At 39.6% G+C, this 19,811-nt stretch overlaps 2 protein-coding genes across 3 annotated transcripts in view; one reads left to right on the top strand and one right to left on the bottom strand.

Moving 5' to 3' along the window:
* LOC149141797 (putative sucrose-phosphate synthase 1) overlaps positions 1-19,811 on the bottom strand; it is a 335,464-nt gene that overhangs the window by 101,285 nt on the left and 214,368 nt on the right. The gene's annotated exons all lie outside the window — the stretch shown is intronic.
* Positions 4,714-7,036, top strand: LOC149141800 (uncharacterized). Its single transcript, XM_089448497.1, has 2 exons — positions 4,714-6,290; positions 6,415-7,036. The coding sequence occupies exons 1-2, from the start codon at positions 4,714-4,716 to the stop codon at positions 6,893-6,895; spliced, it is 2,058 nt and encodes a 685-aa protein (XP_089304623.1). The 3' UTR covers positions 6,896-7,036.

Here is a 19,811-nt window from a genome sequence, read left to right as displayed (position 1 = left end):
CTATGTAGCTTGTTCTTTGTTATGTTTTCTGTTTCATGAGATCAAATATTTAATTAATTGTAGGCGACAAAAGTAATTTGCTTCAATATTCAAAATAATAACTTGGTTAATGTATGTTAAAAATCAAGTAGGTGAAGTAGATTCAGAATTGTTGCAGTAGGGGTTCCTAGAGTCTAGGAATTTTTTTCACATGATTTTCCCAACCCCTGGTGTGCGATGAAGCACCCTACCTTAAAAGGGGGAATTCACTGCTATATCTTATACATCATGCTCTAAGTTTCTAACGACTTGAGCCCCTTAATCAAATAAAATCATAAAAAGGAAAAAGGCATAAAAGAAGGGTGGAAAAATCAAGGTGGGGGCACCTTATGTAACATGATTGCTCCTTTCTACACATTATAAACCCAAGTGTGGACTTCCCCTCTTATTAGCTACCCTTGTACCCCAGCATGTGACCTAGAGCTGCCCCTTCTCATTCCCTACTTCATTCACTTATTTGTCACATGCCACCACCTTTTGAAGGATGTACCTTGACTATATTATCCCCTTTAGAAGTAGAAACCACCTAATGGGATTATTGGTTAACCCCATTTGGAATTTAGGAGACATTGGCACATCCTAAAGCCCATTATGGAAGGGCGGGCCATTATGAAATCCCCACCTGTGATCCATGATTAGATAAGCTCATTTACTCGATTTCTCTAACGACTCGTGTGCTAGAAGGCTAAGGGACGCATTGGATCTTATGCAAGATTACAGATGGTTTCCATCTTGGGTTTGGTCTCCCTATATGGGGTCCTGATCCTCCAGAGGGCTACATTGGCACATGTAGGGTGAGCGTTGAGAGTCGTGGGCCTCCATAGCAGCAGATTGCACTCCATGGATCCCCATAGCCATTCAGAGATTGCTCGTGGTTCACTTATTGGACGAGGACGTTGATTTGGGGTAGCATCAGATGTGCTCTAGCCACGAAATTTGGTGGAGAGGTTGAGGCACATGAGATCTCCACTACCCAGCAAGGGTTTGGGCAGATTCTAAACAGATCAGGAGATATTAAAATAATTAATAATTTTAATGGAGTCCCTAAGTCTAAACTTAGGGAAAATGAAATATTAATGTGTATTAATATGAATCTGTGTTAGAATGGTCCAAAAGACATGGATCAAGCCAGATCTAATCTTAGCCGTTGATTAGGGACTTAATCTCGGCTATTGATATGTCAACAGGAAAAGTATAAGAAGAGGCTTGAGGGTCACTTGGAGAACACACCAGAGTGATTAGTGATTCTATTTTCTAGAGCGGGGTTTTCTAAGAGAGATAGAATCAATGATCGGGAGAGCAGCTGAGCGGCATTGAGTACAGAGAAACCAAGAAGGCAGAGATTTTGCCGGAGAGCAGCGCAGCAACCAAGGAGAGTGACGCAGGGCCATGCAAAGGCAGCCAAGTGCTGCGCAGAGCACCAAAGAGGCCAGTGTGTCTGAAGCAGAGGCCCAGAAAGCTGATGCAAGGCCTCCTGGGGCTGACGCAAGGCCAGTGTGAGACAGAAAGGGGCTGATGCAGTCCAGACTCCAGATTGGGCAGATGCTGGGGTTGCAAAGCAGTTTTGTGCTGAGGAGCTGCCGAAAGGATTTTCCGGGGTTTCAGCCAGGAGATTTCTCTCAAACTGTGAGGTATAACTGCTAAGGAAATTCTCCGTTGGGTAGGCCAATTTCGACACCCAGATTGTATTCTGATATTGCTTAATAAGAAAACCCTTAGATAGCTGCACCGTTTTCCCGCATTGTGTTTTTCCGAGGACATTGGTCCAAAAATAATGGTGTCATGTGGTGTGTTTGTTCTTGTTTCTTTTAATTGTTGATCTATAATATGTTGAGCATGCACTGGTGTTTATTTTCAGTATTTACTTTGTAAATAACTTGTTAAAGAAAAATAACAAGTAGGTAGGAATAAATCAAAAGAAGTGCATGAAGGGTTTCTAAACTAAGTAAACTTAGAAACTTCAACATGGTATCAGAGCGTGATTGCAGATCACAGGAGGACTAAAAGACATCAGCCGAGCGGAGCAATAGCAGCAAAAAACAGTTGTCCCGAGGTGACAGAAGCTATTTCTAGCAGCGCAAAAGCCAAGAAGTGTGACGCAGAGCCAGCGAGAGCCACGCAGAAGAAGTCGAGAGCTGCGCAGAGCCTCAGAGAGGCCAGCGTTGTTGACGCAGAGAGCCAGAGGGCTGACGCAGGGCATCCCAGGGCTAACGCAAACCCATCTGGGGTGACGCAGAGCCAGCGTGAGGCAGAGAGGGGCTAACACAGTTCACAGAGAGGCAGTTGTTGGAGTCTAGAAGGCTGCAGAAATATTGCAGAGTGGAGCTGGTGAGGTACTGTAGTCAGAACAGTGCCTGACAGAGCAAGGCTAGAGGAGTTATTGAGGGTTTCAAGCCGAGGAACCTGGATAAGTAGTGCAGTTGCACAAGACGATCAGAGTAGGGGGCATCTCGACAAGCAACAGAAGGATTTCCAGGAGGGAATTCAAGACTCAGAGGGAGTCCATAGGAGAACTTCCAGACGGGAAGTAGATACTCAAAGGAGTAGAAAGGAGAACTTCCAGGAGGGAAGTAGAAGAGCGTCATGGCACTACATGGGGTAAGAGACTAGGATAGACTGGACGGAGCATCGAACTTCGCAATCTGGAAGGCCAAATTCTTATCAGTGCTTGACAGGAATTGTGTCAAGAACTTCGCCTTGAAGGTTATAGCTATCCCAGTTGACCCCAATGATAACGAAAAGTACGAACAGGCGATGGCGAGGGCCAAGTGCATTATCCTTCACGGGATCAAGGATCATGTGGTACCACATATAGCCTTAGTCACCGGATTCGGCGTATTTAATCGAAAAAATTCGAAATTCGGCGTATTTAATGGTCATTCGAATTTATTCGTTTCAGTTCGGCGTATTTAATGGCGTATTCGAATTTAATAGCGTATTCGAATTTTTGTCGAATAAATTCGACATTAAAATCGATTAAATTCGTTTATATGCGTTCAAATTCGTTTTTTCGGGTATGCGTGTTGCTAACTTGCTGTTTTAGGCTTTAGCTTAGGTTTCATTGTTGTTTTCATTGCCGCCGCACGACAGAGACAGAGACAGAGACTACACTGTAACACGACACCTTGACGGGCTCGGGCTAGGGTTTCATTGCCGCCGCAGGCCCGCAGACGCTGTAACTTGTAAGTTTTTCGGTTTCCAAATTCCGTCATAGACTATAGTTATTAATGGAACGTCAATCGTAAATCGTAACTTCGTGAATCCTTAGTGTTACATGATAGCATCACAGACTAGTCAAGTTACCAGCATCCTTAGTGTTACATGATAGCATCACAGTCAAGTTACCATCGGTTTCGCATTGATAGCAGCATCTGTCCACCAGAGCATATCATTCTTTTAATGAATGATCTTTTGGAACTTTCCTTGAATGACTATGCAGCAGTTCGTCAGTAAGTTTAGTAACTTGTAGCCTACATCCTTAACGTTGGACAGATCAATCATCACACATATACCCACTGGAACAGCATCCTAAATAGCTTTGATGAAATACATATACCCACTGGAACAGCATCCTAAATAGCTTTGATGAAATAGATATACGGTATACCCATTACCCACTGGAACAGCATCATTCGGGAGCTTTGAAGAAATAGATATACCCATTAGAACATTATTATTCAAGCTCATGCTTTTACCTTAATAAAATAGATACACCCACTAGAACAGTATTAAATCAGGCTCATTCTATTCACTCAATAGACATTATCACTGGGCATTCCAGATTACACTCAGATTTTATCCACGGGGAACGATTATTCCCAGATTTGATCTATAGGGGAAAATTGGAAATTAGTGTATGGTGTACACTGTACACATCCTTTTTTATTTATTGGATAAAGAACCCCTTTCCATTTAGGAATGACTACTTAGTTTTAGAGAAGTTTATATACCCTAAGACTCTATTACTCTATTACTGAGAGATCTTCATTACAATTTACACATATGCTGAAGCCTGAGACTGGGACTGTACAGATTTCTGAAGTATCAAAAGCTCATCAAACAAAATTCTCAACACACCTGAATTGCAAAAATACTGCCAGCAATGTCTCTAGAATAAAACTTGTAGATCTTGTAAATTATATTGATTTTAATACCACAGATGTTAAGAAACTGGTAGATCTCTCCACCAAAACTTCAACAGAAAAATATTCTGGTCTAGAATACCATGTAAAAGATACTAAACTCGAAATTTTCACATACCATGATTCTTTGTTTGATCAAACATTGAAAGATAATATACCATGTAAAACCATTTGAAACAAGTTGAACAGAAAGATAGTCTCTTTCGTTGGTATTAGACCAATCATAATGGAATTGCAATGTATTCTATACAGAAAGGTAAGCCAGAAACAAGCTGAACAGAAAGGTAGTGTCTTTCATTGTTATTTCAACAGTCATAACAAGATCAAACCTCTGTAATTTTATGTCAAGCCACTGTTCTGTAATAAATTATAATGATATCAGCCACTGTAATTATGTTCTAACTTCTCACTGTGTTGAAGGCTGAAGCCTGATTTGACTGTGTTGAAGATGACTAACGAAAATGTAATTTCAACACGAATTGCAGGCATTTCAGACATTGAAGTGTCAGACATTTCAGACTTCTAAATTCCAATGGCACCCCCAAAGTCAACTGCTGTAGCTTGGACTTTTATCCAAAAAGATGGTTCTAATCTTTCATGTCAGCTGTGTGGACATAATTTCAAGGGCACTTTGACTAGAGCAGTGGATCACCTTCTCGGTATTACCAATGGAAGTGGAGGTGGTGTTGAAGCCTGCACTAAGATCACTGATGAACAAAAAGCCAAAGTGGATAAAGACCATTCCAGTTCACAGATGCAAAGGCAGAAAAAGGTGAATAAGAGGCAGCGAATTGAGAGGGAGATTGCCATGTCTTCCTCCACCATTAATTCAGTTTCAAACATTGGTGGATCTAGTTCTACAGCTCCTCAAGCAAAAACAGGTGTGCCGAAAACATTAAATCAATTCTGGAAACCTGTTGAGAAACAGGAAGTTGATGACGTTGTTGCTGAGTATTTTTATGCATGTGCAATTCCCTTTAATGTGGCGAGGAGTCCATTTTTTAAAAATGTAATTAAAAAGGCCATTGATTTTGGGAAGGGCTATGTTCCTCCTGGATCTGAAGCTTTAAGGACAACTTTGCTAAAGAGAGCGAAAGACAGAGTGACAGAAAAGTTGGCCGATATTAAAGAGTCTTGGAAGCTTACAGGATGCACAATTTTGAGTGATGGTTGGTCAGATTTGTGTCATCGCCCATTGATCAATGTGCTTGTTTATTGTCCTCAAGGGGTAGTTTTCTTGAAGGCAGTGAATGCAATGGATCAAGTGAAGACATCAGAATTCATTTTTGGAATTTTGGATGAAGCGATTCAAGAAGTTGGGGTGGAAAATGTTGTCCATGTTGTTACAGATAATGCATCAAATTGTGTTGGTGCAGGGAAGCTGATTATGGAAAAATATGGGCAGATTTATTGGACCCCTTGTGCAGCTCATTGCTTGGATTTAATGTTGCATGACTTAGCCAAATTTCCTTGGGTCAATGAAACAATCCGAAGAGCCAAATCAATTTCAAACTTCATCATCAACCATCGTCTCACTTTGAGCATATACAGGAAGAATGCATCAAAAGAGTTGTTGAGGCCTTGTGATACAAGGTTTGCCACTTTTTATATTACTCTGAAAAGAGTTGTTGAGGAAAAAGCGAGCCTAAGAGCTGTTTTTTGCAGCACTGAGTGGGAGAGATCTACTCTCTCAAAAGAAACTAAGGGGAAAAATGTTGAACAAATAGTGCTCAGTAATGGCTTTTGGGAAAATGCAAACAAGGTTTTAAAAATTTGTGGCCCAATTGTTAATGTGCTCCGCATGGTTGATGGTGACAAACCTTGTATGGGTTTTGTTTATGAAAGCCTTGATCGTTGCAAAGAGGCCATTGCAACTGCTTTTGATAATGTGGAAGCTGATTACAAGGAGATATGGGATTTAATTGATCATAGATGGAAGATGATGCATAGTCCATTACACGCAGCAGCATGCTATTTGGACCCTAGATTGTTTGGGTTGCCAAGACATAGGGACGAAGAAATCATGAATGGACTTATCCAATCTATTGAGAAGCTAAATCCAGATCTAGAGATTGCAGGTTTGATCAGAAGTCAGTTGAGAGCATACAGGTAAATGTCTATTGAATTATATTCCTTTGCATGCAATTATATGAATCTTGTTGTTAATGTCTTGCAATTATATGAATCTTGTTGTATATGAACTGATTGAGACTCTCAACTTGAATGCATACAGGTTAGAAGAAGGATTATTTGGAACAGTATCAGCAAAGTATGATAGGAGCAAAAGTGATCCAACACTATGGTGGGAATGGTATGGTTCAGGGGCACCAGAATTGCAAAATTTTGCAATGCGTATCTTAAGCCAAGGAGCAAGTGCATCAGCATGTGAAAGGAATTGGAGTTCCTTTGACCACATTCATTCCAAAAAAAGAAATAGACTGTCATCTCAAAAATTAGAAGATCTTGTTTATGTTCGTAGTAATTTGCAGTTGGCATTGAAGAATGTGGCTAAAGAGTCATCCAATTCTTCTACTCCGTGGATCGATCCTGTTCCAAATGCAACAATGGGTGATGTTGATTTGTACATTGATAGTGACAGGGAATTCGCTGATGAATCTGGTGCTGAAGCATCTAGCGGATCCATATCTCATACTGCTCTTGATGACATAGAACTTTTTGATATAACAAGTGGGCAACAGGAACGTCAAGAATAAAACTTGTGTTCCTGTTTTAGAGTTCTAGTTTAGTTTTTGCATGAACAATTTGCTAGAGCCTAAAACTGCCAAGCTAGCTGCTACTTTAAAGTTTAAAGTTTAAACTCTCTTTTTATCTAATGTGGAAGCTGTTCACTCTTATTTGATGACTGTTTACTCAGTACTATTCTATTCGCTTTGATGGTTACATGGTACATCATATTTTGGTTGGTGATCAAATGGTATCTTTTAGAAATTTTCATTATTTCTTTGTCAATATGGTTGACTCATTAGAAATTTTCATGTGCTACATAACTTGCTGATTTTTCCTATACATTTCAAGCTTTTCATCGAATTATGCTTTGACTCCATTATTAATATAATTTCTAACAATAAGATAGTCTTTATAAGTGTATAAATCGGCCCTCTATCTTTAATATACATTTTTTTTTTCGAATTTCTATATGTCGAATTTTATCGACAAAATTTGAGTTGCCGAACTTTATTCGAATTTCAAGGTCCTCGAACTCGAACTCGAATTCGAACCTGGTGACTTAGCATATAGCTGAGAAGGAAAGGACAGTTGAGATGTGGGAGGCTCTCAAGAACCTGTACCAGCATACTTCTGTGCAGAGAAAAATGCAACTCGAGAACCAAATGAGGTCGTATCAGATGAAGAAGGATCAATCGATTGACACCCTCCTCGGAGGACTGAATGAGATCCGAGACGAGTTGACTGTTATAGGAGCAACACTGGGTCAGGAGCTTGTGGTGAGGACAACCGGAAATGTTGTCTCAGAAGATTGGGAAGTGTTTGTCCAGAGTATCCTGGGCAGAGGGACTCTCCCACCTTGGGACAAGATGTGGGCAGCTCTTTGCCAGGAAGAAATCAGATGGCAGTCGAGGACAGGTAGCAGTAGCAAAGGGATCAAGGTCAAGCAGGAGGAGGAGGATGTGGCCCTAGCATCAGAGGGAAAGCAGGAGAAGCGGAAGAAGAAAGATCTCTCCAAGATCAAGTGCTTCCACTATGGGGAAATGGGTCATTATGCGACCCAGTGCCCAAGGAAGAAGAGTAAGGGAAAGTCTTCCGAGACTAAGGTAGCGCTAGCACGAGCAGAGAAGGAAGGTTTGATAGATGATGACTGTGCCATGAGTGCACACACGCCACTTGAGCGGAAGTGGGGAGACATCAAGTTGTTGTCAAGCGGACTACAGGCAATGAGGGGTAGGATCCTTGACGTACCCAGCCTCTTGGATTAGACCTTGCTACGAGAGCCCCGACGAGGAGTAGCAGGACTGGCTGAGTGCGTAGAGACGGATGCAGCTGGAGCGGCAGAGAGAGCTACAGTGCAAGAATCTCGAGACAGTGCAAGGCTAGCAGGCTGTAGCAGTGTGAAAGGCACAGGAGTGTGTTGCACTAGTGCAAGATGGCACAGAGAGGTGTGCAACGGTGTGAGAAGCAGAGAGTTATTGCAGCAACGCAGAGGTCAGAGAGGGAGCACTTGTCAGCGGCAGAGGGAGCTTCAGCATCAATGGGCGTCTCTAGCCCAACAAGGAGGTCAGATTGGGAGATCAATTACTTACTTCCCAGTAACTGAGTTGCAGTGCAGCAGTGGGCAGCACGATGCAGCATGATGAGAGGAGGTGCAGTGCTGGGAGAAAGGACCAGCAACAACACAGATGCAGAGGGAGCTGTTGTACAGATGCAGCAGTGGCAGTTGCAAAACCATGGGCAGCAGTACAGGATGCAGCAGTGCAGAGGATGTTGGGCAGGAAGGCCTAGCATTAGCACAGGTACCGATGCCGGATGATCATAGTAATACTCAGTGAAGAGTATTGCTAGAGCACAGTCCTCGCTAATAGCGAGTGTTGATTTGGGGTAGCATCGGATGTTCTCTAGCCACGAAATTTGGTGGAGAGGTTGAGGCACATGAGATCTCCAATACCCAGAAAGGGTTTGGGCAGATTCTAAACAGATCAGGAGATATTAAAATAATTAATATTTTTAATGGAGTCCCTAAGTCTAAACTTAGGGAAAATAAAATATTAATGTGTATTAATATGAATCTGTGTTAGAATGGTCCAAAAGACATGGATCAAGCCGGACCTAATCTTAGCCATTGATTAGGGACTTAATCTCGGCTGTTGAAATGTCAACAGGAAAAGTATAAGAGGAGGCTTAAGGGTCACTTGGAGAACACACTAGAGTGATCAGTCATTCTATTCTCTAGAGCGGGGTTTGCAAAGAGAGATAGAATCAGTGATCGGGAGCAGTGTTGAAAATATCGATATCGGGAAAATATCAGCGAGGGTCCAGAAAATATCTTATCGGCAATATCGGCGAAAATATCGGCAAGCATAAAAAATGCATAATATATTCATTTTTTTTCATATTTTTAAACATATAAAGCAATAACAACATGAAATAAACACATTGGCACATAAATATGAAGAAAGCACTAATAAATATGATGTCAAATAGAAATGATACATCAAAAGCGATACCAAATCCTGCTGATCCATGATAATTGTCCATTCAAGGACTCAAATGTGGAGAACCAATACAAAATAATATCACATATATAAAAGTATCTCATCATCATGAGTTATATGTAGCATAACAAATAAAACTAGCAGCTATCTATCTGAAATCACTGCCCTCTCCCCCTTTTACGGGAAAACATGATGGACTGTTTGCCAAGCCTGCCCCTAATAATAGAAGGCCCTGACCCTGCCTCTGCACCTAATGTCAAATAATGAGTGCTAAGTATGGGGCTATGCTCTCCAATATATATAGCAGATGGTGTTGATGTTGATGCTCCCGCAATGTCCTCCTCCTCCTCCTGCTCCTCCTCCGAGTGTTTTTGCTCCTCCGAGTCCTCCTCTTGTTGCCCCTGTTCTAATGGATCATCTGCCACTGGCTCTAACCATGAAGGTGACTCCTCCAAGATGGGCTCTTCAGACTCCACCCTCCACTGAGACAATACATCAATATTGTCTAAGGAAATGGCATCTGGATCCATTGGTGATTCTATTTGCCTCACTCGAAGTCGGATGTTGTAATGCACAGATACTAAATCATTCAGGCGTGCGAACTCCAACTTGTAAGAGTGTCAAAAAACTAATGAGTCTTGACTCTTGACTCTTAAGTCTTGACACTTGAAAGTTGAAGGTCATAAATTAAAAATTAAAAATTACAATAAGTGTAATTGCTCAACTGAAGGCTGGAGCTCAAAGTTATACCTGTTGCGCTTTTTTGCATGTATTTTCTCAAATACACTCCAATTGCGCTCACACCCTCAAGAGCTGCATGTTTGAATCAAGATTCGTATGGCCAATTTCTGCAAATTTGGTTCCCTTGCACCATAGCTTCGCCACCAAATATCTACAACAAAATAATGAAATAAAAAATTCAAAAACTTAAAACATAATTAAACTTTTAAATAAAAGTTACATAATTGAATTTTTAAAAATAGAATTACAAGTAAGGAAATTTTAAACTGAAAATTCTAATTTCTAATGAGTGATGACTTGTCACCTACGTGGCATGAAGAGGGTCCTTTCCCTAATAGCATCATCAAAGCCAAATAGGCCAACACAATCCCGATAAGACTGTATCTCGCGATTGATTTTGCTACGAAACTCAAGATCAGCTACCATCCTCTGAATACAGTTATGGAGCCCTTCCATCACCTCACCATCAAAATCAAAGCCGCATTTGTATGAAAATGCGAGGTTGAGGAAGAGTGTTGCTGCATGAATGGGTCATCCCTGTCCACTGACTATCAATCACATCCCATAACATCATTTGCCTATTAAGGCCAACAGAACCCTTGTCTACATAATAAGAACGAATGGCCTCCTTGGCCCTATCCATGCCCTCATACAAATAAGCCATTGCAGGCTTCTCCCCATCCAACAATCTGAGAACCTTTACTCTAGGTTCACTAACTGCACATGCTTCTTCTACTCCATGCTAAAACATCTCAGAGTACACCATTTTTGCAATGGCTTTCCCGTCCTGTCTCCTGTTGTATCTACAATTACGCCAATCATCAGACACAAACATTTGCTTCAACTCGAACTGTCATCGAAGAAAAGATTGAAGAGTAATAAAGTTTGTGCCAAAACGTGTGATCGCAAGACGCCGCAACTCCTTGTTTCTAGTGAACCTCCTCATGAGGCTAAGAACAAAAGCATGGTTATAAATAACCTTGGGGACGCTCCTAGCCATATCAACCGCCTCCTTGATGAAGGAGAGTTTCCCCATATCCTCAAGCAACAAATCGAGACAATGTGTTGCACATGGAGTCTAGAACAATGTGGGATGCCTCTCCATAAGCATCTCGCTGACAGACACATAATTAGCTGCATTGTTTGTTATGACTTGCATCACATTTTGCACACCAATCTCCCGAATGAACCCATCTAACAACTCACATATCGTTGCTGCATCTTTGACATGTTCTAATGCATCCAACGATTTAATAAACATGGTACCTTTAGGACAATGTACCAAGAAATTTAGAAGGGTCTTACCCTTCCTATCTGTCCAACCATCAGACATCACTGTGCATCCAGTAACTTCCCATGTCTTTTTCAACTCCGCTAATTTAGAGTTGATGTCCTGCTTTTCTGCTTGAAGAATTGGCCCCCACAACTCCTCATATGTGGCACTTTTGTACCCCGGGCCCACAACAGCAATAGCATCACACATTGGCTGCCAAAATGGATTGGTTTTGGTGATGCTGAGAGGTAAGTCGCTCCAGAAAATACACCTCCCCATGACTCTATCTGCTTCTTGCTTCTCCTTTTTTTTAACAAGCGATTTTATGCCAGGTTGTGCTCCAGGTCCTGTTCGTGGAACAAAAAATGATGACCTCACACTAGCAGTAGCAGGTGATGATGTGCCAGTGCCAGTTGTGGAGCCCCTCCCACTACCCTCAACATCAAAATCAGGGGAAGATATCCCGAAAGATCTACCTGCACGTTCAACTTTGTTTCTTTCTGCCTCTTCCTTCTATCTTTTTCATCAATTGCCTCAAGAGCTTTTTGTATAAGCTCCAGACTAGAAACTGTACAAATCCCAACATCATGTCCACTGAGTCTAGGAAGATGGTATTTCAGTCGTGTAACCCCACCTGTCATCCTAGTCCCACACAATTTGCATGTAAGATATGCACGATTTGTCCCACCATTAGGGTTCCCATACTCCCAAAATGGGTCCAAGGCTTTTGGCATATTTGTATTTTGTAGTGGGCTAACTCAAAGCTAGGGCACAAAAAAAAATGGAATTAGTAACTTAATAAGTAATAACCACATCATTTTACAAAACAGTTTTTTTGCTACATTATTTGCAATTTTGCAATGTGAATTGAAAATTGAAAATTCAATGAAAAACCATAAATGACAAGAAGAGTGTGTATTTTAAAGTTTAAAAAAAAATGCAGTTTGCTCTTGAATATCAGAGAAATTTTTAAGGGAAACACCAAGTAGGTAATCATGGCTACATGAATAAACAACATTGTCAATAAGAGGAATACGTTTCACTTTGAAGGCATTACACAACATCCAATATTGAGCACATCATTTCATCAATTCATACATAGAAATAGGCAAACGGTAAACCTACCTCACTGTTCACATTGCACAATAAGAAACTAATTTCTAAGGTGAAGAAATTTTATAGAGATGAACCCCTAATATATAATAAAATTAGTAAATAGCCTCTGCAGCTATGAACTCAAAAAAAATGGAGTTTTCTCCCCAAATATGGAGAAAACTTGAAAAGTTAAAAACTTAAAACCCTTGCATTTGCTCATGGGCATGAAAATCTTTTCAAATGGAAAAAAAAATCAAGCAAAATGATTAGGCAAGCAAGAACAATCCTAAAACTAACAAAAAATTCATTAAATCAAGGTTTATTTGAACATACCTGTTAATGGAAGAAATGAAATTATCTCACTGTTCTTGAAGCTTAGATCAATGAAATCTTCGTTGTTGGTGGCGATAATAGCTATGGAACACTCAAACCCTCCTTGGCAGCAAGCACATAGCTCTCCCCTTCCTTCTCCAGCAATCAGAAATGAAAATGATTCATAAAAAACCAAAATCGGAATTTTATAACCCGCACGGATTTTTTTTACCGTCTCCCGGCGATAAATTGGATCGTCGTGTGATATTTTGCCGAAATATCAGCGATATTTCGGAAATATCGCAATATTTTCGGGAGCCGAAAATATCGCAATACTTTCTCGGCGATATTTCGACTCGCCGAAAATATAACGATATTTACGAATATCGTCGATCATCGTGCGATATTTTGCCGAAATATCAACGATATTTCAGAAATATCGCAATATTTTTGGGAGCCGAAAATATCGCAATACTTTCTCCGCGCTCGCAGAAAATATCACGATATTTACGAATATCGCCAATATTTCGGCGATATTATCAACTGGTCAGGAGAGCAACTGAGGGGCATTTAGTACAGAGAAACAGAGAAGGCAGAGATTGTGTCAGGAGAGCAACGCAACAGCCAAGGAGAGTCACGCAGAGCCAGCGAGGGCTCACGCAGGGCCACGCAGAAGCAACCAAGTGTTGTGCAGGGCACTAGAGATGCCAACGTGTCTGAGACAGAGGCCCAGAAAGCTAACGCAAGGCCTCCTAGGCTGATGTAGGCCAAGAAAGGCTAACGCAGGGCCAGCGTGAGACAGAGAGGGGCTGACGCAATCCAGATTGGGTAGACGCTGGGGTTGCAAAGCAGTTTTGTGTTGCGGAGCTGCCGGAAGGATTTTCCAGGGTTTCAGCCAGGACATTTCTCTCAAACTATGAGGTATAGCTGCTAAGGAAATACTCTGTTGGGTAGGCCAGTTTCAGCACCCAGATTGTACTCTGATATTGCTTAATAAGAAAACCCTCTGATAGTTGCACCGATTTTCCCGCATTGGGTTTTTTCGAGGAGATTGATCCAAAAATAATGGTGTCATGTGGTGTGTTTGTTCTTGTTTCTTTTAGTTGTTGATCTGTAATATGTTGAGCATGCACTGGTGTTTATTTTCAGTATTTACTTTGTAAATAACTTGTTAAAAAAAAAATAACAAGTAGGTAGGAATAAATCAGAAGAAGTGCATGAAAGGTTTCTAAACTAAATAAACTTCGAAACTTCAACAGAGGAGTATGCCTCTGATCCATCATGCCCAGTTGGCCCCAGATCTCTGCTTACACATTCCTGGAACGCCTTACCGGGTTCAAATTAGAAGGGTTGACCTTTCAGGACCTTTGGTTATGGTGTCTTTTCCTCTACTATGATTCTTACACCATACACTTGGCAGATGATCCAGGACTTGCACGATGATTGGCACCACCTACAACATCATCGTAGCACTTGTAGGCGATCTACAGGCATCTTTGATTTGTTTGGAGACCCATGAGGACACTTGTGTGCCCCCACATGTCATTTGGAGCACCACAGGTTATTACAAGGGGCCAACCCCTTGTCCACTGCTTTTGAGAGTCATATTCTTCATTGTGGCACCCATGGACCTCATTAGGTCTCTTAGAGGGCCCTACAACATGCATAGATTATTATTTGACCTCTTGAGAGGCTTACTTTTTCATTTATGAGTTAGTTTGGTGGGCTTGTCACCAAAAGTTGAATTATTATAACATTATTTTATTTTTGGGCTTATGTAGGCCAAGGAGGCTAATTCGAACTCCTAAGTTGTGTATAAATACAAGTGAGATGAGTTCATTTTCTCATCATCACTTTGGTTTGGATCTCTTATCTCTCTTGAGATTTTCGCACTTTTTCTAGAGGATGAATTGGAGTTTTTTGGATGAACTTTGATGTCTGGATTTGGGTCTATGTTCTCTTCGAGCTTCCCTCTTGTCAATTTTGAATGGTTGGATATACTCTGTTACATGTAAGTACATGTTTTTTAATGTTGTTCTTGTTTACTTTTGTCATATACGTTGGATTGGGGATTTTGTTGTTCTAGGGCTAATTGTTGCATGCATTTACTGCTTAAAATAGTGGAATTTGTCTCTATTATAGCATCTCTCAATCTATGGGCAATGTAATATGAGAGAAATCTCCTAGGGGTAATTCTATTAATGAAGTTGACCTAGATAAGCCATTCCTTTTGCACATCGAATTATAAAAGCTGCAAGGTTGCTTCTTCTTGACCTAGAAAGGCTAGCAAAGTGATCTTGCGGCCGTCTTGACTGGGAACCGAGAAATCCTACTCATATTCATCATAGACTCTGTTGACCACTACGTGTCAACGACCCATAGCAATACACCCCCTTTTTTCGCAAAAAGGATAGCGCCTAATCGACGTGTCTGTCATTTAGCTATCATCATCACCCTGATTATCGTGTTATAATGTAAACCCATTTTGCATGTGTATAATGTAAATAATCTCAGTGATTCCGTGTCGTGTATGTAATTGCCTAGATAAGCCTAATTTTCTAGTGATGATCTACATTCCGAGAGGTTTTTTGTCTCATCGATCCATTCTCGAATGGTCGGCAGGGTTTTCCTTCAGCCTTACCCCAAAGCCGGAATGGATTTTTTCACTGGGATCTTAGGCGAGTCCTAACGTTCTAGATCGAGTCTATGTAAAAGTGATTTGAGAATATCCTGACTATTTGGTTAGGTTATTTTATTACAAATTGTTTGGTCTGTTGGATTATATTTATGTCGCAGAAATGGGTAGTCTGTGAGGGTCTTATACAAATGGGTTTTCCCCCTTGAGATATAAAAAATATGAAAATAATGATGTAAAGTGTCTTGAAAGTTGGAAAATAAATTTATCCCCTCATAGGTTAATTAATTAAATTTTCTGCCAAAATTTAATTAAAATCATAAGCCAGAAATTTACTTATTTCTACGTCCTAGATAAATTTAAATTCTCCAAAGGCAAAATTCGTCAATCCTTAAAAATTCAAATTTTTGAAGGTCTTGGGACTAAGGTAAATTAATTATTTTGCTAAATTTTAAGCCTTCGGTCCCTAGAGTTAAGTCAAACTCAAAATTTTGAGAAAATTAATTCAAAATTTTAATTTTTGAATTAATTAAAATGCATTTAATTGAAAAATTCGAATTTCCTCAAGAATTTAAAATTTCCACGGATGAGATTAAAAGAAATTTTGATCCTCATCAATGGTCGAGATTGCTTTGACAATGATCACTCGAACTAGCCGTTGGAGGATTTATCTTTAAATAGGAAGTCATTTGTCAGTCAAATCATCCAATCTTTTGATTGTGTACTAGCTCTTGAAGCTCTTGTAAACTTTTATGGAATAAATGCAAAAGTCTTTGGGGTTTCAACGTGTTGTAGTGTTCCTCTTCATGAATTTATGGTAACATTGCTTTAATTTTTGCTTAATATTATGTGAAAACTATCAATCAATAGCTCTCTTAGAATAGTCTGAATATAGGTATCTTATTCAGTTTGTTGGATCTAGGGTAACACTTTTAAGTTTGATTGAAGTAGCAAGTATCTCTATTTCTTCATAATTTTATTGTTGTTCTATTTTTCTACTTGATTTGATGGTTGATCTAGTGTTTGCAGAAGATCTCTCAGGTTCTCATTAAGCATTTGGGGATAGTCCTCGATTGGACCAGCCAACTTTCAACACATATTTTCTGAAGAGCCTACTTCATATAAGCCTCAGGATTTATCTAACGATATTTTTTTTTTTTTTCTGCAAGGTCTTTTTGGGCTAGTACCTCTCTAAACTTCAAAATCTTTTAAATATTTTGTGGAAATTTTGATAGATCTGGCTATTGAGAACTTTAGATTATCATATCTGGAAGCGGAGTTGGACTCATACTCCTTAGATCTGATAGATCTATAAATTATTTGTATAGATCTGTAAATTATTTGTATAGATTTGTTATTTACTTGTGTAGATCTGAAATTTTGTAACATAATTTTGAACTTTAACACTTCAGTTTTTTGAATTTTCTCTATTTTTGTACATATTGGGTATTGGGTTTTTCTCTTTTCACTTGTGCAGGAATAGATCTGAGAAATCAGCCAAGAAAATTTTCAGATCTGAGCTAAATCTAAACCTTGGAGGGCAAGATCTGACTCAAAGATTGTTTGCAAGAATAGATTTGAGAGATCAGCCAAGTAAATCTTCAGATCTGAGATTTTTTCAAGCAGATCTGGGGGTTTTGAAACATATCTAGGCCCTGGAGGACAATATCTTGTCCCAAATTTGTTTGCAGGGCCAGGCATCAAAGATTTTGCAATAAATCTGAAGATCTGAAGCAAAATAATTTTTCCAGAACAAAGGTTTCAAGTTTTGGGGCTCCTAAGCCCAGATCTGCCTTCTCATAGCCCAACACTAGTTCTATTGGGCCTAGTGCTAGCCCTCATTGTCCCTAGATTCCCCTTGCTCCATTGCTGATTTGAATATTTGATTTTCTGAAGCTAATCATTGGTGGGTTTTTGCAAAAAAAATATGTTTCAGGTATTGAAATTTTTTTGGCAACTTGGGCAAGTGATATTCAAGGCCTAGGGCCTAAGGGTTTGATCTCTAAACCAATTTTTTTCCTCACTGTTTGGTACAGCAATCATATACCTTTCTAATAGTGGTGAAAAATACATACAAGTGGTTTGAAATTAACTAAAAAAATTGCTAAATACATTAATAACTCATTTATGTTTGATGTGTATCAAAAAATTGGCCTAGATCTACATTTTGGGTGACTATTATCTCTGAATAATTCTGTTTTTGAAGTCTGAAATATAACAGTGGAAAAATTTCATGTGGGTTAGCCTAAAATCAGTTCCTAAGTTGTCTAATACATTAATGAATTAATTTCTTGAGTAGGGCATTCATCATTAAACTTATTTCATGTTTTAATTGTTCGTTGTAATAAATATATCAGATCTGATATAATTCTGGAAATCACATCATAACAGGCATAAATTTTTTTTGATAATTCATATGGACAAGTTTGGAAACTTTTTAGTAAATTTTTGGCATAAAGATATCATTAATAACTTACTGTTTTCATTGTCATATTATTGTTGTCATAAAGTTTTTCTTACTGCTGTCCTAAAAACTAATTTCTAAAAATTAAGTACTATGTCATAGAATTGTGATAAAATGCTTATCTTTTGTTTCATAAACTAAGTATTTTTTGAGAATCTATTGGCATTGATTGCAAAGAAGTTTTTGTTCTCTTTGAGCTATAATTGTATCAAAAAATATTTGAAATAAACTTGTGGTTTAATTGTAATATTTTCAAGGGTTTATTTTTAAGTCTTCATCCAATAAAGCGAGCATTTCATTTTGGTGATTAAGGGCTTTCGCGACACAAGTGTTTCTAATCATCGGGTCTAACTTCTTCTCATCATCTAGTGCATTTGCATATAAGTTAGTTTTGCATAAATAAAATTTACTTCCAAGCATAAGCTTGGTCGATAGAGAGATAGGTATCCATCCATCTTTGCTTGAGAAGCCTGCTTTTAATAGTACTTAAAATGGTGACCTTGCAGTCGTCAGAGCCACAGCTCTCTGCAGTGTCGGAGGCACCGGGTATGTTAGATTTTCAGAAAAGGTATCATTAATCACACCTTAGTGTGCTTCACCTTATCTTCTTTCTGCCAATTACTACGAAATCAGGCTCAATATAGAAAGGATCGAAGGGTTAAAACTTAGATAGGCATTTAACTAAAATTAACCAAGATTCTTGCATCTCATATTAGCTTTAGGATCTGCACTTCATATAAGATAGTCATTCATCCAAGCAGCAGTTGCAAATCAATTACTTGGTCCTAAATTTCCTAGCAAGATAGTTGACTCCATAAGGCACTGGCATCAATTGCTTAAAATCTAATCAAATCCTATAAGTCTTGCTAAATCTTAATCAAGTACTTGATTGCTTCACTGTGTCTCCCGAACTGGTTGGTTCCCAACTAGTTCTTCTTCATTCCATTTTTCCATAGGGTCTACCCCCCTTAGCCTGCTGTAGGGAGACAGCTTAAACGGAGAGATTAGGGATCAAGGTGACAGCCCCTGATCTGAGCCATTGTCGTGGTGCCTAGACATTCTGTGTGACAACAGACTCCATTCTCCCAAAGATTAAGGCACTAATCTACCAAGGGTGGTCACTAAAAATCATATTCTTTCACCTCCTTCCGGTTCTAGCCAAGTTGGGGTACCTAGGGCATCGATTTCCCAACAAGCTAGCCACCAAAAATGTTTGATCTTCTAGGGCCTCTTTCGCTGCCCTTTCCTCAAGCTCTTCTCCAATTTTGAAGCCATTCTGATAGTGGAATTGGGAGAAAATCCAAGCCCTAGCTCCAGGATCAAAACTTTCCCTGCCATCCCCAAGGCTAGTACCTCATAGGTTCAAAACAACATCTTCAAGTGAAATCCTTTCTTTGATCCTTTCCCCCACCTTGTCTAGAGTAAAAATATCATTGGTTGCTACATACTTTCCTCATACCCTAGACTGGATCCACTTGGCCCCGTGTGGTCCCATTCCTTTGAAAGATAATATTTCAAAAACCATCCAGGATACCAATTCTAAACAAAGATTTTAGGAATTGGAGAAATCCTTCACAAGTCTTATCCCATAAACCTAACCCTCAAAACCTCTCTTCCTTTCCCTAGAATACATAGTACCTTGCTTAGAAAGCAAGCAAGCTCCATCCTTCAAACTCTTCTGGAAAAGAGTTTATTTGAGTAACCCATATCCATTGATTTATCCTTCATCGGTGACTCCATACATACTGGGTCTCCTCCCATCGGTGAAAGTCTGTAAATAGATGGGAGCCTTAGTTGAGGTGATAGTGGGCTAAGTATCCATTTGTTGCCCTTGACCTAGCATTTGCCCTTTAGAGATCCCCCTCTTAGGTACCATGCTAATTTGAGCAGTAACAAGAGCCACTTGAGGCATGAAATCTCACAA

Source organism: Pinus tabuliformis, chromosome X (assembly GCF_031772625.1).
Source record: "Pinus tabuliformis cultivar Carrire ecotype Pingquan chromosome X, CPIR1, whole genome shotgun sequence".
Lineage (NCBI taxonomy): Eukaryota > Viridiplantae > Streptophyta > Pinopsida > Pinales > Pinaceae > Pinus > Pinus tabuliformis.
The sequence above is the reverse complement of the archived record's forward strand: the minus strand, read 5'-3'. Positions and strand labels throughout refer to the sequence as shown.

Coding starts and splice junctions, on each gene's coding strand:
- LOC149141800 (XM_089448497.1), top strand. CDS start 4,714: ATGGCACCCCCAAAGTCAACTGCTGTAGCTTGGACTTTTATCCAAAAA. Junction 6,291..6,414: donor AGTCAGTTGAGAGCATACAG/GTAAATGTCTAT, acceptor GAATGCATACAG/GTTAGAAGAAGGATTATTTG.